The sequence below is a fragment of the Raphanus sativus genome, chromosome 2 (assembly GCF_000801105.2).
Source record: "Raphanus sativus cultivar WK10039 chromosome 2, ASM80110v3, whole genome shotgun sequence".
NCBI classification, from domain to species: domain Eukaryota; kingdom Viridiplantae; phylum Streptophyta; class Magnoliopsida; order Brassicales; family Brassicaceae; genus Raphanus; species Raphanus sativus.
Genome location: NC_079512.1, coordinates 24,219,702 through 24,241,109, shown reverse-complemented (window position 1 = coordinate 24,241,109; position 21,408 = coordinate 24,219,702). Strand labels below are relative to the sequence as shown.

The following is a 21,408-nucleotide window of genomic DNA, read 5'->3' as shown; positions in this document are numbered from 1 at the left end:
AGTGTTCTATCACGAACAGATCCAACATTCCCACAAATCTCAACAACAACCACTTCAGCATGAATCACATTCCCATACGCATCAATCTTCTGCCCTGATTCATTGCGTGCATGACCCTCTTGGTCCCTTAAGACTCCTTAATCATCAGCAACTAGAATAACCAGATTAACCATCTGAGAAGTTGCACCAATAGTGTCCATCATCACTCTCTAGGTTTTGCTCGCCACTATCTAGGTGTCGGTCTTCACTTATATTTATCTGATGGTGTGTTCTAACTTAGAAAACTCATGATTCAAAAGATGCATTCCCTTGTTGCTTATGGTAGCTAGATGCATACACCTAAAAGCCACAAGAAAAAAAGAGGAAGAAATATTAGTAAACAAAAATAAAAAATATAGTATTAAGTTCTGCACCTAGTCTAATCGTGAATAAGGGGTTTCCGGCAACATTGTCAAAATTAATATGTTCACGTTTACACTAATGAGCAACTTTGTAATTTCAGATGTGAGATGTAGTAATTAGGGATCATATCCATAGAGACTCATATCACACAATAGATTTCTGGTTTCAAATTAAGCTAGACAAGTAAATACAAAAAAAAAATAACATTAATTAAAATGGTTTGTAAACGATTAGGAAAAACGCTAGACCCTGAAAAGCTCGCAGATAAATCAGAATTGCAGACAGATAAATTGCTAAGGGTTTATGGAGAATAATTTTAGAACTCGAATCACAACAATAAAATGAATCAACTTTTGTTGCAGAGATAATCTATATATAATAGCAAACTCACTTTTTGTTTTTGCTGACATCATCATTTTTTTATAGGAAAATAAAATTTTAATCTAATGGTGTATATTGTTCTTAATCTACAATCTAATGGTCATTATCTTATTTAGAATCCTGAGTATGATGTCATTTTATTTAAACAAAAGAGGTGTTCATTGGTTGAAAGGTTGTATCTTTTCACAAACTTAATCATTGAACCCTTTCATTGGTTTTTTTCAAAATTGAAAGGTTGTACATTATTATTAGTCTAACCATTGAGCCCTTTCATAATAGAAACTTTTCGAAATTAATTTATTTTTAAAAAGATATATTTTTTTTTGAAGAGTTGTATCTTTTGAGAATGCCTTTTAAATAAAAAAAAATAAAAATTATTTAAACAAAAGACATCATCATTTTATAGGAAAATAATTTTTTAATCTAATGGTGAATATTGTTCTTTATCTATAATTTAATTGTCATGATTCTAACTAATTTTAAAGGGTGTGGATTCCAAAGTTGAGGCGTTCATATGGGCAATGGAATGTATGCGGAACTTAACTACGAATTTGAAAATGAGATTTAACATCCAAAGTTGAGCGCCTCAATCTCTGAATTTTAAAGGATGTGAATTCTATTTTCAATAAAGTTGTGTCTTTTCAAAAAACAATTAAGAATAGTTTAGATTTCCAACATGCAACTATTGGAAAAGTTAAAAATAGTTAAAAATATCTCAAAAAGTGTCTTTCTACATATTTTTAACATCTTAATAAATGTATTTATTAGTTTTAAGAGTTGTGTCTTTTCATAAAAAATGAGATTATGTTTGTCCAACATGCAACTATAAAAATGTTATTAAAAGTAGTTAAATCTTAATCAATAAGTGTTTTCCTACAATTATCAGACCCAGTGTATTATTATTATTATGTTAGTTTAGAATTTGTTTAAATGTCTAAAATGTGTTCTTTTTATCATACCAATGTGTTTCTTAATCCTAAAAATTTCTTGAGTTTAAAAATGTATAATATGTGTCATTCACCCTGATAATTGTTAAGCAAATCTTTCCAATCGTTTAAGTGAATCATTGCAATTATTTGGTGGAACAGCTATAACTGTTTAAATGAACCATTGCAACTGTTGGTGAATGTAATTTTCAGTGATGAATCATTGCAATTTTTGGTGATTGTAATATTTGGTGATAAATCATTGTAATTTTTAGTGTTAACAAACCATTACAATTTTTAGTCTTCTATATAAAGAGTTGTGGACATTGAGAACTATGATCGCAAATAAAATATAAAACACATTACAAACTGTTTTTGTTATTCTTGTATCTTAATTTAAATTTGGAAATTTTGTTTGAAAAACCTATAACACTCCAGAGTATTTATATCTCAATATCACTTACATAAAAAAGGATACTTTATGATTTCTATGAAGAAAGATATAGATCCTAGACATTAATTTAGTTTTGTTCTAATTTAACCCTAATGTTTTCTTTAAAAAAAGAGATAGTAATCTTGATCCACCAACTGACTTTTGGTACTCAACTTTTATTTGTGACTTTTCACATCGCAACCGTCACAAAAATCAACCGCATGCATATATCATTTATGCATGCACACATTAGTATCAAGCATTGATGATTTCAACTCCCCGACGATTCTGAAAGCGAATCGACACCAACTTTCTCAACCGCTATCTTCGCCCTCCGGCAAATTTTTTTTTGTTGTTTGAATTCACACATTACTTTCTCATCCATTCATTCCAATTCATAGGGCGTCTTTTTGTTTCTCATTGTCTCCGGCGGTGACAATAACAATACTTGGTCTGCTATGGTCATCGGCATTGTTACACGTACTTTATGGCGTGATTCCTATCTCCCTTCAGGAGTGTTTCTTTCCGGGATATAAGAATCGAATTTCACGGTGCTTTTGTGTTGGTGTCTTTCTGTCGCCCTTGAGGTGCCGTTTTTGTACTCTACTGGATTGTTCCGGCGAGTCCATGGTCTCTGAATGTTACGTTACGATGGCATCTTCGATCACCATGGCCAGATGATTTAAAGGGTGTGTTGCGTATTTCTGATGTTCAGATTCGATATTTACTTCGATTCAGTAGGACTGATAGAAGAAGTGGTTACTGGCTCTTACGGTTAATGGAAATTACGTGTCTTAAGGACAAGATAAAGGAGGCTTCATTCCCATGGAGATATGATCAAACAAACCGGTAACAGTTTGACGGCAAGAAGAAAATATGTAATGATAAGATAAAGGAAGCACTGTTTATGTGGAGATATTACTTGACAAAGGCAGCCATGGAGTTCGTTGTTCGAGAAGAAGATATCAGTAAGAAGCAATGAACAATGACTGAGTATCAACCAAACAACTTGGACAAATCAATATCATCCGTGATAAATACCTCTACAACATAGTCTACGGCAGCATGTTCATTAATGTTGGTGGGTTTGACCAAGAGTGAATGGAAGTCATTTTATTATGAAATGTTTCTTCTGCAGTCATAATAATCCCAAAATCTCATGGTACGGACTGCTTGCCGTATCCACCATTTAAAATTACATTCGGAAGACATTGGGTTTTAAGACGAGATTTGCAAAAAAAAGGTTCAGCTATGAAATGCTGCATTCAAATCTCATTAGAAGAGGATCAAATATGAAGTTGGTTTGCGAGTAAGACTACTCCTTGGAATTTGGAAAGCATTGTATGTAAAAATCTGTACTTCTGCAGTTTTGTATTTTGTCTCTGTAATCACTTTTTGTAATTAATGAAAATATTTGCCGGAAAAAAAAATCAAGCATTGATGACTTTTCATACTAACAACTTACGAACCGTCAAGCTTAAACGCAGAATCTATAATATTCTATCTCACGCATGCACATGTCACTAAAATTCTTGAATGTACAAAGAATATTATTCGTTCGTGAAACATGTAACATACGTTTACCAAAAACTACAATCGTTTACATGTTCACACTTATATTGACATGTTTCTATAAACTTTGAAGGTTATTAACTTTTATAAAATGACACTATGAAAATATATTTATGATTGATAATAAAATTGATAGTTCTTTTATATATGAATATATACATTTATTAAAAATAGATAAAGGGTGGCAAAAAGCAATAAAAACATTATTTTGACATATACCAGATTAGTTATATTTTATTTATCTTTGTGATATTAGCTATTCACGAATTTACAATGCCAAAATTATGAATTTTATACTGGAAACATCTTACCAAAGAAATGATTTTTTTTTAAATATATATATATATATATATATATATATATATATATATATTAATTTCGGTGACAAAATTTATAACAAACACATGGTCCTCTTCAACATCGCATTAGAAACAATTTATTTCATCTTATTTCACGATTGAGTATTTTGGAAATATATTTCAATTTCAAAGATATTGTAAACAAGAGATTTTCATTTTTGAAGTATCATCATTTTCATTCTAAATATTTTTAAATAATTAGCATTCTAAATTACATTTAAATTTTGTATTGTTTCCCCTGCGACCGCAAGGGTCCATATCCTAGTCTATATAAAATCAATCAACTTTTGGCAATGCAATGCAAGTGTGGTTTGCTAGTAGATGACTCTTTTTAAAGTTTTGGGACTGTTGTGTTCCTAATTAGTTTTGTTCTCAACTATAGATACGATGTTTGTAAAAAAAAATTGGAGATGAATAAATCTAACATTCATTCAAAAGAAAAACCTATATTTAGATCCTAGAATCTCAAATTTATTTTTAAATCCAGTCAGCTAAGACAAGCATTAAGATTAAGTTTGATAAGTTCACAAAATCTTTAAACCAAATCTCTTTGCAGATATATATATAGTAAGCTCATCTAAGATTAATTCTAACAATCAATAACATTTTCGTGTCTACCAATTATCCTAAGATCTATATATATATAGTGCTAAGAATGTCAAACAGGTTGTCCCGTCCCGTCCCGGATCGCAGCGGGCTCGTCGATTTGCGGTTCATTGCGGTCCATTCCCGCGCGGGCTGCGGTACTCCAAAGCCCCGGCCCAATCCCGTCCCGCCTAAAGTCCTGTTACAAACAGGCCGGCCCGCGGGATAACTTCAATCTGCAACATATAGGTTTGGGACATCAGTACGTAACAGATGTAGCAAATACTTATGTTTCAAAGCATCATTAGGATATTTCAAATTTCCTGTCATACACAATCAAGAATGAAGAGTTCAAGACACAATTATTTTTTTCTGAATCAAAACATAACTCATAATTTCATAAAAAACCAAATGCTATTGTCACCACCATTCGCCTACTTGTTCGCTTTGTAGTTTCAACTCTGTCTTGTCTATTCTTTTCACCTACAAAAACAAAACACTAATCATAAAATGAACACAAAACAAGTATAAGTTGAATCCTAAATCTAACCGAAACAGAGACTTAACGAATACACATTAGGACACTGGTTTTAAGTTAAAATTTTAACTAACCTAACCGACACATAGACAAACAAGGTGTAGTCATTAGGTGGTGGATCTTACAACATATAAAGCTCAGGCGTTGGATCTATAAGAAGCAATGAAGCTCCAGTGGTGGATCGAAGCTTCAGAGAACACACCTGAAAAGTTAAACCAAGTCAAACTGTTAGACTACAAAAAGAAAAAAAAAATCAGTAACTACATAGATCAATAACAATTTTTAAAAAAATTATAAGTACATACAGAGGAGAAATGGAGAAGAAAACGAACATGCATGCAGTGAAAGAGAAGCTCCGGTGTATGATCGAAGCAGGAGAGCCCAGGACCACCGTCGATGAAGAAACCATGGCCGGAAATGGATCTTCTTGCTATGGCTCCAAGAAATTTCACCGGAGAAGATAGAAGGCGAATGGTAGATCGGAGGCATCATGCATGAAGAAACCATGGTCGGAACTCCGTTTCTTGTGGCACCGAGTCGCCTTCCTCTCGTCTCTCTCTCTCTCTTTTGTTTTTTCAGGTGGCGGAGGAAATGAGAAGCGAAGAAGATGCGGGACTTTTGGGTATCCCGCGGTCTATCTAGGCCCGTACCGCAAAAGGCCCATCCCGCACAAGCCCTTTCCCGCGAAGCCCGCAACGTTGCGGGATAATAATCTTTAGGCCCAAACCCGTCCTGCCACAGGTTTAAACGGGCCTGTCCCGCGGTCCACAGGTCCATTTGACATTCCTATATAGTGCTAAGAACAATCAAAAAGAAGAATATAATGTAACCCTAACAATTCAATCAAACAATTCATCATTCTTTTGAAGAACCCTAAATCAAAATGATGTTTATTCAGATGTGAACAGTAAAACAAAAATCATAATCTAAATAAATTGCATTAATAAATCAAAAGATGACATAAAAGAGTCAAAAAATCTGATCTCTGAATGAGTTCTGACTTGTCTCTCCAGAGCTATCTACGATAAAATAAAAAGTAACCTAAACAATGAATTTAGAATAGATAATAGGTTAAAACATGTATGAGACTCGTTTGTAAATAATGGAAACTTTGGAGCTTTTTCGCGATTCTTCAAACTTGCTTTAAAGCTCGTGGGGTTGTATGTACAGCATGGGTGTCGACCGAAGAAAGTTTGTATATGTTTCAGAGCAAAGAGTATAACTGGACATTTGGGTGGTCAAAAAAAGTTTCATCGACTAAGCATAGGTACCGTTGTTGTAGCTCTGAGACTGAGAGTGTGCTTTGTTACTCTCTTACACTTTGTGTTATGTTGTTTTATGTTAGACATTGGTAATCCACCTGGAAAATGGATATAAAAGCTTTTATTCTTAGGAAGCGTAGTCCATTGGAACGGAAACAGATTGATGAAGCATTCGAGCAAGGAAGTGAGGCTCTGAAGATTATTATGCTCAGTTGATTCAATCAAGGAAACTCAATATTTAAACTTTTGAAATATAAATTCCACTAAGCATGAATGAAATAAAAAATGATTGATATTTGCGGTTATTAAATACGAAAATGAGCATCAAGAAACCAAAAGGCGATTCAGGTTCGTTTTCCATTTTCATTGTAAATAATAAACAAGAAGGGGCTAAGAGACACAAACAAATTAACCATGTTTTGTTTTCACTAACATTTTTCTATTTTTAGCATTTAATTCAAGAATTTCATGTTGACATGTTTAGATTTATGATTTAATGTTAGATGATACAATTTCAAATGTCATATAATTTTTTATCGATCTTAAATTATTAAGGGAAGAATATATAATAATCTTTTACAAAAAAAGAATATATAATAACCATGGTAAGTTGATGAGAGGAAAAAGAAAAAGAAAAACAAAGTGGATAAAAACTCCACGATTAAGCAAGTCATGTAAATAAGGAGGATAGGCAATGGAAAAATCTCTAAAATAGCATTTTTAAAGTTTTTATCACAAAAATAGTATTCAAAAAATAAAATGATCAAAATAGCAGCTTTTTGTTTTGAAATTTTTCATTTTTATTTTTATAATTCAAAGAATATTTAATGCAAGGTAGGAAGAAATAATATGAACAAGCATTTTGTAATAGTAATCTTGAACGATCTTCAAAACTTGTCATAGAATTATAAAATTTTCCAAGCTTCCAAAAGGTATAAACTGATTGGGTTGAGAAGAACAACTTTAATATATCTCTTTATACGTTAAAGAACATGCATGACCTTGAAACACTAACTAAGAAAATTGGTTGTTTTTTTTATCACTGAAAGAGTTTTCAGCAAATTCTGATAACATCTATTGATGTGTATTTGAGTTTTCCGGATGTTTTTAAGCAGATAGATATAAATTATCTGAAATAGTAGAACATAATATTAACGAAATAGAATATAAAACTTATATAAAATTTCCGCAGTGTTGGGCAGATATTTATCTAGTAAATACTAATATCAGAAGTCACATTCGTTGGCACACAATGAAGGTTCTTTCGGGGATACGATCCCTTAGATCATTCAACTAGAGAGTCCCTTGAATCAAGTTCTTTCTTATTTCTCGAACTAATTATGTTCGCTGCAATAATGATCGTGTAGAAGATTGTCTTCGGTGGACGGCTAAAACAATTAAATATATAATTGTTTACAATATGGCTATTTAAAATCTTACTCCATTCATAAATCATGTTTACAATTCTCTTATGAATTGTAAGTATCTAAACCATTAGACAAAAAAATGAATTGTAAGAATCTAACTATAAGCATGCGTTATATATATATATATGCACGATAGGGTTATATATATAATTCATTAATCAATACAATCATGTCTTTTTTGATAATCTGGAGGTGTCCAACGGATTTAAGCCAACCGACTAAGTTCTTGGGACATATTCACTGGTACCAGATAGATTCAATTGTTTGCAATAGAAATTAGATATTCATGTCATCTGACCATATAAATGGGTAAATCTAAGTTTGGTAGATTTTGAATCCGGAATACTTACCATTTTTCCAAATCCGCGGTACCACTCGACCACGTGTGGTTTCAATACAATCATGTTAACAGCCATTTTGGAATTGCACGAATCAAATTATGAACCAACGAACTCTCTATAAATTCCTTCTTGAACGTTAGGGGAAAAATGTTGCTCTAAGTAATTATCAACTGGCAAAATATATTATATTGATGTTCGACGTAGATAATAGATTTCAGTAAAAAAAAATAGATTTCAGTAATACTCAAAAAACTACGAACCTGCAGGAGGTCATCTTTATCTAATTGCTATCATTCATTAAAAATATATATCAAACTGAATTTTAAATAATACATGAAATATTTTTTTCACGTATAACTATATATCGCTATATTTTTGACATCAACTAGATATCACTGTTAAATTATCAAGTTGAACCAATTGTGTATAACAAAGGTAGATGAAGTCTATTTATATCAGTATGATTTATATTATCCGGAAATTTGATTTGGTAAAACTTGGCCAAACAAAAGGCCAAGGGGTCATGTTAAAAAACGAAAAACGAGTATATAATCTATTGTACTACTGACTACAATTGAAGAAACTAGGAAAGAGAATAGTGTCAAGCACCAAATTTGAATCTGGATATTTTTAAGGCTAAGTACATATGATCTAACGTGGCGCCATCTTCTATGATTCTTGGACCCACCCTTCACAATTGGTCTACAATCTGTTGTAATATTTCCCAAGTCAACCATTTGTTTTATGTTTCCATATCAACCATTTCTTCTAACTATAGAAATAAAAATGTATAATGCGTCTGAGAAAATGAAATATATTTGCTACATATATGATAATAAGTATACTTTGATTAGTGTACATAATTATGTGTACATAATTATAACCTAAACATTTTATTCTAATATATTTATTTGGTCAATATTAATGTTTTCATATTTTGACAATTTCATTTGAAGTTCAGTGATGAATAAATTTGTTTTTGAAGTTTAAACATTGTTTTTAAGTGTAGATAGTGTTTCTATGATTACAGAGTTTTTTTTTTTTGACAAAACCCATCATACATTAATATAGAAAACAAATTATTGTTGTTACCAAAATTACTAAACCACATACTTTAGCCTATTATCATATTTGAAATCATGTTATATAAATACTCTTTCCGTTTCGGTTTAACTATCGTTATAGAGTTATGATTCCAGAGTTGCTAGTTGTTAATTTAATTACTTTTGCCTTACAAAGTTTCCGTTTGTTTTGAATATGAATTGTCTGATGTTGTAGGATGAGTCCCGTATTATTGATAGACAAGTTTCGAAAATTATTTTGAAAGACAACAATATGTTTTTAGTAAGATAAATACACAAATTTATTGAAAAGATTGAAAATAAATTGAGTTCTGTCAAGTATAAATTAATATTTTTATGGTAACCCGATTAATATTTGAACTGGAGCTATTTTGGATTCAGTTGGATCTTGGACTTGCAATTAAACATGATCCAAATCCAAATCTAATCTAAACTTTTATAATATTTGAATGTGGATGGAATTCATAAACCTAAATCGGAATCCGATTGGGATTTTGATTGCCGCCTTAACTTAGGACTTTTTCACCCGAATGCTATCATTTTTTTGAGTAAAGGCTTAAAATGATATCATTTAAAACAAATGATATACTCCCTCCATTTCAAAAAGATATATATATTCTAGAGAGAAAAAATGTTTCAAAAAGTTATATTTTTATATTTCAATGCAATTTTTATCAACTAATAATGAAAAATTATGAAGTTCAAAAACATTAATTGTATCTTGTAAAGTCTTATTGTTTAAAATATAGGAAATATAAAATTATATAAAATTATGCATTGATAACTAAGTTTTAATATGTTTTATTAAAGATATGAAAGTTTTAAAATACTCCATATGTTTCATAATAAATGTCACTTTAGGTTTTTTGTTTTGTTTTAAAATAAGTGTCATTATACAATTTTACATTAAATTCATATTTTACCCTTTTGAATAACCAATAAATTTTTATTTAAATCATTTTTATTTTATTAAATATGAATATATTAGTATATTATATATTTTTTTAATTTCCATAAAAAATGTCAAAGTGACACTTATTAAGAAACGGAGGGAGTATGTATTATTTTGAAACGAGAGAGTATTATGTTTACGCTGAAATGCAGACATCAATTTTAAAAACTTTTAATTGTAGTTTACATAGCTGTTTGTGCTTTAACAAAAGAAAAATGATGCTTATATTATGTTTCTATGAATGACACAATGAACCTGGACGGCGTGTGAGAGAAACTAATCTATGAGCACCACTCTTGTGTGTACATTTAATGGCATGACGGCAGTGGAAGACAAAACAGTTGTAATTGTAGAACTATTGACTTTGGACATTCATGTACAAAATATCTCCACATAACTTGGATTAGAAAAAGAAAATCTGTTTGTTGTTCAGAAAAGAAAAACTGTTTTGAATGAAAGAAAAAGAAAAAGAAAAAAAACTATACACACTAAATAGCCGTCTTGTTTTTTTTTTAAATGACGCCACATATTTAATGTTTTCCGTTTGGACGAATTCAGTTAATTAAACATCTTTGTTTTGTTATTTTAAGCTCTAGACGGATCTTACGCAGAGTAACTAATGTTTTGTTCAACCGATTAACCAACTTGCTATGCGCACCTTCAATCTACTGGGGTTTGTTACAGCGGACTTGGCTAGATGGCCGAGTTTTAGAACATGACTTTAATTTATAATCGGTGAGTATATTTTGAACCAGTATTTTAGTTTATAATGATTTTGTATTATTTTGAAACAGCATTTTAGTTTATTGTATATTTTAGTATGTTGGTGTCTATCTTCGGACAGTATAAATTATCGAAGTCAACCTTCCGCTCATTCATTTCTCTAAATATCAAATTAAATTATACAACTCACATATTGTGAAAATAATATGATCATATTTTTAAAATAATATGTTAGCGTTCTTTGAATCTATCAAATGAAACATGTTTACTTAACAAGTAAAATGAAAACCAAGCTGTGAGATCTTGAGAGTTGACCTTCAAATATTTCACAGCTTATATAAAGGACACAGCAAAACTCCAATTCCTCAAGCAAATCAACAGTTTCTCCAAACTAATAATATCATCCTTCGTCTAAGGTTAAAACTAAACTAATTAAACTTTATAAACATATAAAGAGCTTATGTTTTTTTTGGAGTAATTTCTTTATTGATAAACAATGTTTATTGGTAAAAAAAATGCAGGCAGCTAAATTCAAATTTTCAACAACCATGGCCAAGACTAATCCGCCGGACGGAGGAGGGTCCGATGCAAATGACAATACATTCATTCGTCACAGAGTGGCACGTCCTCCGAAGGAGGGTCTGCTTAAGGAGTTCAAGTCGGTGATTCAAGAAACTTTCTTCCACGATGCGCCTCTGAGGGATTTTAAGGACCAAACAGCATCTAAGAAGGTGTTGCTCGGGATCCAAGCTGTCTTCCCAATCATTGGATGGGCCAGAGAGTACAATCTTCGAAAACTTAGAGGAGATGTCATTTCTGGTCTCACCATTGCCAGTCTGTGTATCCCTCAGGTTTACTATTTAAGCCACCATTTTTCTTTTATAAAGTCTACGTACATTTTCGTGCGTTTCTTCCGTTTATGTATTACATCATATGTATGTTTCATGGATGATAGGATATTGGATATGCAAAGCTCGCGAATTTGGATCCAAAATATGGACTTTGTAAGTCTTGATGTACATAACCTAAGGAAAAATAATTATCATCAGAATTAGTGTATTTGATAATATCTATTGCGGGTCAATACAAAAAGAAAAAGAAAAAGAAAAAACATTTACCATTACAAAACATAGTGAATGCATGGTTTTGTGTACAGATTCGAGCTTCGTGCCACCACTGGTGTACGCGGGCATGGGGAGTTCTAGAGATATTGCGATCGGACCAGTGGCGGTGGTGTCTCTTCTTCTTGGCACTCTGTGCCAGGCCGTGATCAACCCGAAAGAGAATCCTGCGGAATATCTCCGCCTTGCCCTCACCGCCACTTTCTTTGCTGGCGTTTTCGAAGCTGGCCTTGGTTTTCTCCGGTTGGGATTCCTGATAGACTTTCTGTCACATGCGGCTGTGGTTGGGTTCATGGGAGGAGCAGCCATTACAATTGCTCTCCAACAACTTAAGGGCTTTCTTGGCATCAAGAAGTTCACCAAGAAAACTGATATTGTTTCCGTCATGAAATCCGTATTTGCGGCTTCTCGTCACGGGGTACCTTTTAATACTCTTCTCTCTCTCTTATAACCTTCCTCTATGTTTACTTTATAACCAAACAAATCAGTATCTCACTCGCTTTCGTTTCTTCGTGAATGTTCCAGTGGAATTGGCAGACGATAGTCATCGGTGCCAGTTTCTTGACCTTCCTACTTGTCGCCAAATACATTGTAACTTCTTTATTCTCTAATATATATATGCAGGAAACTTTGAATCTCTTCTCTAATATGATATCTGATTACAGGGGAGGAAGAACAAAAAATTATTTTGGGTTCCGGCAGTTGCTCCTCTTATTTCCGTCGTTGTCTCCACTTTCTTTGTCTTTATAAAAAATTATATGCGGACAAACAAGGAGTCCAGATTGTAAGCTCACACAATATGAATCCTGTGTAGTATTTAATCAATTATGAATGATATTTCATAGTGTTGCTAATGTTTTTCTTCTGAGACACCCACCCTAGTTGATAGATTGGTTTGTTAACTAAAAATATTTTTTATCATAACTCATGAAGGTGAGGCATATAGATCAAGGAATAAATCCGATTTCAGTTGGTAAGCTTTACTTTTCCGGAAAATATTTTACCGAAGGAATCCGAATTGGATTAGTTGCTGGTATGGTAGCCCTAACGGTAAGTGGCACATATAAACAAGGAAGATGTCATTTAGTCTTTTTCTATTTTTATCTGAAATTTTTTTGTTTTTTAAAAATTTTCAGGAAGCCGTAGCAATTGCAAGAACGTTTGCCGCACTGAAAGACTATCAAATCGATGGAAACAAAGAGATGATCGCATTGGGTACTATGAACATTGCTGGTTCACTCACTTCTTGTTACATTGCCACAGGTACGCTGCCAAAAAATTTAAGTTTCGATGCCTTACTCTTTACGTTAACTACTCAATAAGTTTTATAACAAATTTTACTATTCCTCAGAAAACAAAAACAAAAATTTTATTAAATGACAAGGTATATTGTGAAAACGTTTATGGTCTTCCATTTAGAAACCCGTCTTATACTCAAATAAATGAGATTGCTAACATATACTCGAGAAATTTGTAGGTTCATTCTCGCGATCTGCCGTGAACTACATGGCGGGATGCCACACAGCTGTTTCAAACATTGTGATGGCCATAGTGGTAGCTCTAACATTAGCGTTCATTACACCGCTCTTCAAGTACACACCAAACGCCATCCTCGCAGCAATCATTATATCAGCCGTCCTTGGTCTTATTGACATCGAAGCAGCAATCCTCATATGGAAGATCGATAAACTCGACTTCGCGGCTTGCATGGGAGCTTTCTTGGGAGTTGTTTTCGTTTCAGTCGAAATCGGTCTCTTGATTTCCGTAAGATTGCTTATATGGACGAAATCAATAATATATTGTTATCATGTACATATATTAAAGCTTACGTATATTCGGTTCTTGTGGAATACATAGGTGGTGATATCATTTGCGAAGATTCTGCTGCAAGTGACGAGACCAAGAACAGTGGTTCTAGGGAAGCTTCCAAGTACGAATGTGTATCGGAACACTCTGCAGTATCCAGATGCTGCCAAGATTCCCGGAATCTTGATCATTCGCGTTGACTCTGCCATCTACTTTTCCAACGCCAACTATCTCCGAGAAAGGTAAATATGATTATATGTTATACACATTCTTCGTTATACAAATTTATTATTTGGTTTCATTACAAACCGAAATATGATTATTGAAAAAAAATGATTAGAAATATGTGTATATATATATGTATATATATAATTTGAAAAGTAAATATGTAAGTTAATTAACTAACCAACCAACCAAATAACTAACGTTATTCTATTAGTTAAGAATTCATTCTGTTAGTCAGATTAGGGTTCTGAGTCCTAGTATAGATGTCTTTTTTCTTCTTTTTGAAACCAAGTATTGATGTCTTCAGTGGCAGCAAAACTTGGATCTTCAAATCCCGTAGATTAGTTTATTTCAACATGAGATAAATTTATAACACATTAATACATATGTTTTAATGCCGGTTTGGATTTGAAATGGCTGCACAGTGATGACATGAACACGAATTATTATGTAACATGGTCAGATATATGGATATAATTTTTTTTGTTATAAGTTTACTAAGCGGAAGAAAAATTAAATAAGTTTGACTAATCCACTTTGATAAACCTATTACGTATTTGGAGGTCATGGATTCATTTAAGTGTTGTGATAGGATTTTAAGATGGTTGCGAGAAGAAGAAGAAAAAGCTAAAGCAGCATACATGCCGGCAATCAAGTTTCTGATTATTGAGATGTCACGTAAGAACGATATTTCTACGTACAACTATAATGACAATCTTCTTTAATAGTTTTTTTTTCTAATTTTTACCGTCACTGTTCTTATGATCCCAATGTAGGATTATACTAGTATTAGTATATTTTACGATACAAGCTTACTAATGGTTTATATAAATGTATCTGCAGCGGTTACAGATATTGATACCAGTGGTATCCACTCCATTGAAGAACTTCACAAGAATCTCGAGAAGAGACAAATCCAGGTAACTTGTTTTAATAACTCATTTGTAAATTTTATTGGTTGCAAGCTTGCAATTAGCTTAGTTACTAAAATCAATAATTTTTAAATAGGTTATATAGAGCGGACATAATAAAAAATACTTAAACCAGTTTTGATTATATTTTGTTGTAGAATTTTATCTAAATAAATTGAGACATTTGTATCATAACATCAAAACTTCGGACGGATTTAATAATTTATTTCTTAGCATGTTAACTGGAATTGACTAAAGTAAGGAGTATGGACACTAAATCTGCTCAGAGGCATTGCTTAACAAATATTCGATAACTAAAATAAAAATACATCGTAAAGTGTTGCAAATATACCTAAATTCATGATATAACTCCAAACAGAAGCTAATGGTATAAGTTCTAGAGTTTTGTTGTAGTAGTTAATATGCTATCTTAATTACGGAGACAATGTTGAATGATTAATCTGATAGATTAACTGACTTGACATTAAACAGTTGATTCTTGCAAATCCCGGACCAGTGGTGACTGAGAAGCTTCATGCTTCTAGGTTTGCTGATGAGATTGGAGAGGAGAACATCTTCCTTAGCATTGGCGACGCGGTAGCAACTTGTTCTCCCAAATTGGCTGAGCAACAAGCATAATGAGCTAAACTGAAAACGCTTCACCAACCATTGTTTTTTTTATTTGTGTTTTTTTGTTTTGTTTGAGATGATGATACATGATAATTTGTGCAACTTATGGTTCTTGAATTTGATTCCTTGTATTGTTATTTTCTCCAGTGTTTGTGTTTGATATGAGATGATAAATAAACTGTACATCCAACTTATGTTGACGATTGAGTGTTTAATCTAATAATCTATTTTCTGTTGTTGTATGTTTTTTTTTGTTTTTTGAGAACTGCCTTATCTATTTTCTGTTATTTAATATTCACTGATAGTGTTTTGTTATATAACTAATGAACTAGACCTTGATCCGTTTGACTGAGCTATTTTTAGAATCACTATATAAATTCCTAGTTTCCGGGTATTCTTAGAATCAGTGGATCTAATTTTGTTCCTAGAAGCTTCCATTACATCAGTTGGTATCAGAGTTAGGTTCTAGGGATAAAACTAGATTTGTTGATTCTAAAAATACCTGAAAACTATGGGTATTTGAATATTTTTCACGATGTTTAATTAAAAAGCTCTTAAGTTTGAGAATAATCTTCTCAATGATTTATCGAAACCTCTTCTGAAAAACTCTTTTTATTAAATCATCAAAAACTATTATATACAACTTTAAGTTTGAATACCTATTTATAATAAATCACTAATCTTAAAAAATCTTAATCTAATTTAATATAAGAAAAACCATTAAAACTTTAAAACAATAAAAGTAATTATCCTATTAATAAATAATTATAATATTTGGAACATATCCAAATATTCTCTTCATCAGTTTGTTATTTAGTCTATAATCTGTTTATAGGTTTGGAATTTTTGTCGGAATAAACAAATGTGACTTACTGTTGTGGTGCCTAAATTTTGATTTTTTATTTAATATTAATAGAAATTAGAAAAGGGAAGGAATGAATGATACCACAAACTCTTTAGAAAGAAAATCTGATGAACCTTTTCTGAGCAACTTAAAAGAAAAAAATATAATAGAATGCTTTTTGAGAAATTCTTTTAGATAGTATTCTTTAACTTTTTGTCACAAAAATAATATTACAAAGAGAAAAATAACTAAAAGAGATTTTATTGAATCATAAATATACATTTATAAAATTTGGATTAACTAATATACTTAGGGTTTATAGTTAAGAAGTGGAGTTTTAGAAATGTGTTATAATTTTTTAAAAATAAAAATAAATATTACAATTTTCCAAAAAAAAATTGGTCATTTTATTTTTTGAGAACTGTTTTTATGACAAAAACTTAAAAATTGTATTTGAGAGAATTGTCCGTGCTTTTTTCACAAACTATAAAGAATCTCATGAGATGTCTATAATATATTACACAAACAATTGATTTTATAAGGTGAATAATACAAGGTTCCATGAAGATTTCATACACGAGTTCATCAACTATGTATTTGTACTGAAATTTGAATCAAATTACAATAAATGGAAAATACAAATCAAAGAATTTTTAAAAAGTTGATTATACGTTTTTGACTACCAACTAAAATCAATAATTAAATAAAAGATTATAATGAATACAATTTAAATAAAATATTTGCACATTTACTTGATTTGGTAAAGCATTATACAACGACCCAAACAACTATAGAATAATTATTTTATGTAGTGATTATTAGTTTCTGTATTTTTTTCGTAAGTCTTATACTCAAAAAAAGTTTTTGATCCAGTTTTTGTAACTGTTTTAGAAAAATTATAACAGTTTGTATGTGGGGTATATCTTTTTTTTTGTCAGCTGGGGTATATCTATTATTGGTTGAATTATAGTTTAGTAAATAATTAACTATGTTCTTATGAAATTTAAAATCTATATTTCTTAATTTGTATATAATCCTGAATCATCAACTAATTAAAAGAGTGAGGAAATATTAAAACGGACGTATACATTTTTAGTATATATCAATACTTTCCGCAAAAACACATACCATTTAATCAAATGTTCCTTTTTAGAACAAGTACTGTAAATCATTTAAATCAATGTTGAACAAAAAAAAAAAACGTAACGCTGGTAAACTGACAAGACAAAGATGCAACTCAATCTTACAATGCCATCAAAACCACCAAAGCTTCATCATCTTCACTCCATCTTAACTTTTACTGCGTAGAAACATATCACGGCGAAGGCTCCTGTCGTTTAACGCTAACTCCAACGACACCGTTTTGGTGCATTAAGCCAAAGAGTGAAGAAGACACTTACACGTAGGGGTCTCTCCCCCCCTCTTAACTCTCTCTCAGTTTCGGAAACTCCCTTGGTGTTTCTCAAGAACCCCACCACAACCACAAGGAAGAAGAAGATAATCAGATAACTCTTTGCATTACTCCGCTTCTGGATATCGATTTTCTCTCCGTCTACGACTACTATTCAACTGACTTCAGTTTCCGAGAAAGGAAAGCAATTGATTTGAGATTCTCTCTCTTTGACTTTGAATTTGAATGTCTTAGTAGTTGAGAGTTTGAACTTGGTGAAGGGATTTTGCGAATGGAGAGATCTAGATCGAAGAGGAACTATCATCACTACGACCAAGACTACGACGGAGACTCCATCCCAAGGTCCAAACCTCGCTACACCAACAACAACAACAACAACTACCACCACTTCACCGGCGGCGGCGGTGGCGGAGGTAACAACAACAGATACCGCGGCGGAGGAAACGGCCGTCCATCGAAGTCCCACCCCGAGACCATGGCGACAACGACCTACCGCGTCCTCTGCCACGACGCCAAAGCGGGAGGCGTGATCGGCAAATCAGGATCCATCATCAAGTCCATCCGACAGCACACCGGAGCCTGGATCAACGTCCACGAGCTCGTCCCCGGAGACGCGGAGCGCATCATCGAGATCTCCGACAACCGCCGCCGCGATCCCGACGGTAGGTTGCCGTCTTTCTCCCCCGCGCAGGAGGCTCTCTTCAGCGTCCACGACAGGATCCTCGAGAGCGAGCCTCAGTTCGGGGTGGATGACGAGGAGGATGATGATTACGGTGAAGGAGGCAGAGTCGTGACGAGGCTTGTGGTTTCGAAGCTTCATGTCGGTTGCTTGTTGGGTAAAGGCGGGAAGATCATCGAGCAGATGAGGATTGAGACCAAGACTCTTATCAGGATTTTACCAAGAGAGACTAGCTTGCCTCGTTGCGTCTCCTTGTCTGAAGAGATTGTTCAGGTAGCTCCACTCATGATGTTCTCATTGTTTGTTTTTGTTTTAGCTTTACATATGAGTTGCCTCTCTTTTAGATTGTAGGTGAAGCTTCTGCGGTGAGAAACGCGTTAGCTATTGTATCATCGCGTCTAAGAGAGAGTCAACATCGTGACCGTAGTCATTTACAGGGTCGTGTACATTCTTCACCAGAACGGTCTTTTTCGCCTGCTGATGATTACATCCCACAACAGCAGAGAAGACAATCGTCGGATCGGTTTCATCATAGGAATAACAGTAGTTTCAACTCTCGGCAATCCAACTATGCAGAAGAAGAAGAAGAAGAAGCTCCGGTTGGTGACAATGCTGCGCAGCCTTGCTACACTGAAGAGCTCGTGTTCCGGATTCTCTGTCCTGTTGACAAGATTGTTAACGTTGTTGGGGAATCAGAAGGAATAGTAGATTTGCTTCAGAGCGAGATTGGGGTAGACTTGAGGGTGTCTGAACCTGTTGCTGGATCTGATGAGCAGATAATTACCATTTCTTCAGAAGAGGTACTCTTTAACATCCCAAGATCTTCTTCTTCAGCGGTATCTGTTTATGTATATCATCAGTATATGTCTTCTTACTTTTGCGCAGGCTCCTGATGACCAGCTTTTCCCTGCTCAAGAAGCTTTGTTGCACATTCAGACTCGGATTGTAGACCTTGTTCCTGATAAAGATAACCTTATCACAACGAGATTGATTGTCTCATCTAGAGACTCGGTATGTTTGGAAGGGAAAGCAGGATCGGTATCTGAGATATCGCGATTAACTGGAGCTAGCGTACATATCCTAGCAAGGGAAGAGATGCCTCGATGTGTTTCCATCAATGATGTTGTTGTACAGGTTTGTCTGTGTCTAATTCCGAAGAGTTGGGCATATTTTGAACTTTACTTATGGTCTCAAAGGAGAGTTTTCAATGTGAATATAGATAACTGGGGAGATCAGAGCAGCTCGAGATGCACTTGTTGAGTTAACGTTACGGTTGAGGAGTCATATGTACAGGGAGCTCTCTCAGAAGGAGACACCACCGGCTTCAACATCCACAACTGGCCCTCTTGAAGGTGTTGCAGGGGTAATAGAGGTAGCTTCATCAAATAACACGAATCAACCCCGTGAAGGACTCTCAATCGCACCACAATATAAGGTTTTTTGGTCTCATCATCAATCTTGTCAATACATGTGCATCCATAATCAGTTAGGGTCACACATATTGACAGTTATGACATGAGCTTAATGGTTCTTGTTTGTGCAATGTTCCTATATTTACACAGATATTTTTTATCTTGGTTTTTTTTTTGTAGGAAAGTGGTGGATCAGTTGCAAAGGCGGGTGAAAGTGAACACCGGAATGAGGTTCCTAACACGGGAAGCAGGTAGAGAAACTCTACCAAATTTAGAATCTAAGAAGGCCAGAATTAGTTGTTTACTCACACCTCTCCTTTCTTTTGTTGATTCTTTGTGCTCTAGAATGTCGGTGCCACTTGTTACTAGGAGCACTCTTGAAGTTGTCTTACCGGACCAGGTTATTCCTAAGCTTGTTACGAAATCAAGAAACAAGCTTGCACAAATCAGTGAGGTGAAACTCTCTCTATTAACTGGAGTAACAAATAGATTGGTTGCAAATCTTGTCTTGAAAATCTAATGTTAGACGTTTTGTATTCACTCCTTTCTTTTTTTTTTTCATTTATTCACAGTGGTCTGGAGCTAGTGTAACCTTAGTTGAAGATCGACCTGGAGAAACACAGAATGTGATTAGAATTTCGGGTACGCCAGAGCAGGCAGAGAGAGCACAGAGCTTGCTTCAAGGCTTCATCTTGAGCAGTAAGTTCTTCTCTCTTTTCAAACTAAATACTGTCAACTATCACTGATGTTTATATTATATAGGACTGATCTTTGTTTCTTCTTGGTTTCAGTACAAGACGATGGACCGTGAAGTTGGACATGGGCAACGCAGGGATTCAATCAGAGAAACTAAGAAAATGTGGAGTTTGTATGAATTGTTGAGTTATAGGATTTGAGTGTAAGTGGTAGAGGTTTAGGTAAACATTTTGAACTTCACGCTTTTTTTTTTGATGTTGTCTAATAGCCTTTTTCCATTGTTTTTGTAACTTATATAAGTCTTCAAAGTTAAATCATCCATAGTACTCTCATTAATGACTGAAAGATCTTTTTCTTTTTTCTTTTGCATATATATTCATGTTCATGTGTTCAGTGATACAAGAGCAAGCGTTTTATCCACCAGCTGGATATGTATTTAGCAATTGGTTCGTGGGTCGGACTTGGACACCAGCGACCTTGGATGTGGATCACACTCCTGCAGATTCTCGACCATTGACAAGCTCTTTGATATCCACATTGGTTGATGGACATGCAAACACCAATAGAGAGAACATAGTGAGAGGTTTTGTGTAGAAAAAAGAAAGTAAATATGCGTATACTAGTTGGTTATTAAGTTGTGAAGCTATAGTGTCTTTCACTCTTTGGTTTATGATTCTATGTTTTCTTTTA

At 33.5% G+C, this 21,408-nt stretch overlaps 2 protein-coding genes and 1 long non-coding RNA gene across 4 annotated transcripts; 2 read left to right on the top strand and 1 right to left on the bottom strand.

Moving 5' to 3' along the window:
* Window positions 1–4,749: 4,749 nt before the first annotated feature.
* On the bottom strand, window positions 4,750–5,375 carry LOC108841331 (uncharacterized). Its single transcript, XR_001948103.2, has 3 exons — window positions 5,271–5,375; window positions 5,086–5,141; window positions 4,750–4,894 (listed from the first exon to the last, which is right to left on the bottom strand). It is a non-coding gene; the product is annotated as an uncharacterized LOC108841331 (long non-coding RNA).
* A 6,156-nt stretch (window positions 5,376–11,531) lies between these two features.
* LOC108840895 (sulfate transporter 1.1-like) lies at window positions 11,532–15,685 on the top strand. The gene is given in 13 exon segments (XM_018613702.1): window positions 11,532–11,834; window positions 11,939–11,987; window positions 12,140–12,522; window positions 12,630–12,695; window positions 12,770–12,862; window positions 12,865–12,888; window positions 13,038–13,154; window positions 13,241–13,367; window positions 13,582–13,868; window positions 13,962–14,152; window positions 14,728–14,813; window positions 14,979–15,055; window positions 15,539–15,685. Coding segments are annotated over 13 exon segments (1,950 nt in total).
* A 2,271-nt stretch (window positions 15,686–17,956) lies between these two features.
* LOC108816351 (RNA-binding KH domain-containing protein RCF3) lies at window positions 17,957–21,325 on the top strand. Of its 2 annotated transcripts, XR_001943848.2 has the most exons (9): window positions 17,957–18,883; window positions 18,955–19,410; window positions 19,496–19,744; window positions 19,830–20,045; window positions 20,203–20,273; window positions 20,368–20,476; window positions 20,595–20,721; window positions 20,814–20,939; window positions 21,113–21,325. XR_001943848.2 is itself a non-coding variant. In XM_018588926.2 (8 exons), exons 1-8 carry the CDS (start codon window positions 18,203–18,205, stop codon window positions 20,831–20,833), a joined length of 1,929 nt encoding a protein of 642 aa, XP_018444428.2. In that variant the 5' UTR covers window positions 17,957–18,202; the 3' UTR covers window positions 20,834–21,063. The 2 variants fall into 2 exon arrangements, 1 of the variants encoding a protein (XP_018444428.2); XM_018588926.2 differs by lacking the exon at window positions 21,113–21,325 and having other exon boundaries at window positions 20,814–21,063.
* Window positions 21,326–21,408: the final 83 nt, after the last annotated feature.

Coding starts and splice junctions, on each gene's coding strand:
- LOC108816351 (XM_018588926.2), top strand. CDS start 18,203: ATGGAGAGATCTAGATCGAAGAGGAACTATCATCACTACGACCAAGAC. Junction 20,046..20,202: donor CAATCGCACCACAATATAAG/GTTTTTTGGTCT, acceptor TTTTTTTTGTAG/GAAAGTGGTGGATCAGTTGC. Junction 20,722..20,813: donor TCAAGGCTTCATCTTGAGCA/GTAAGTTCTTCT, acceptor TCTTGGTTTCAG/TACAAGACGATGGACCGTGA.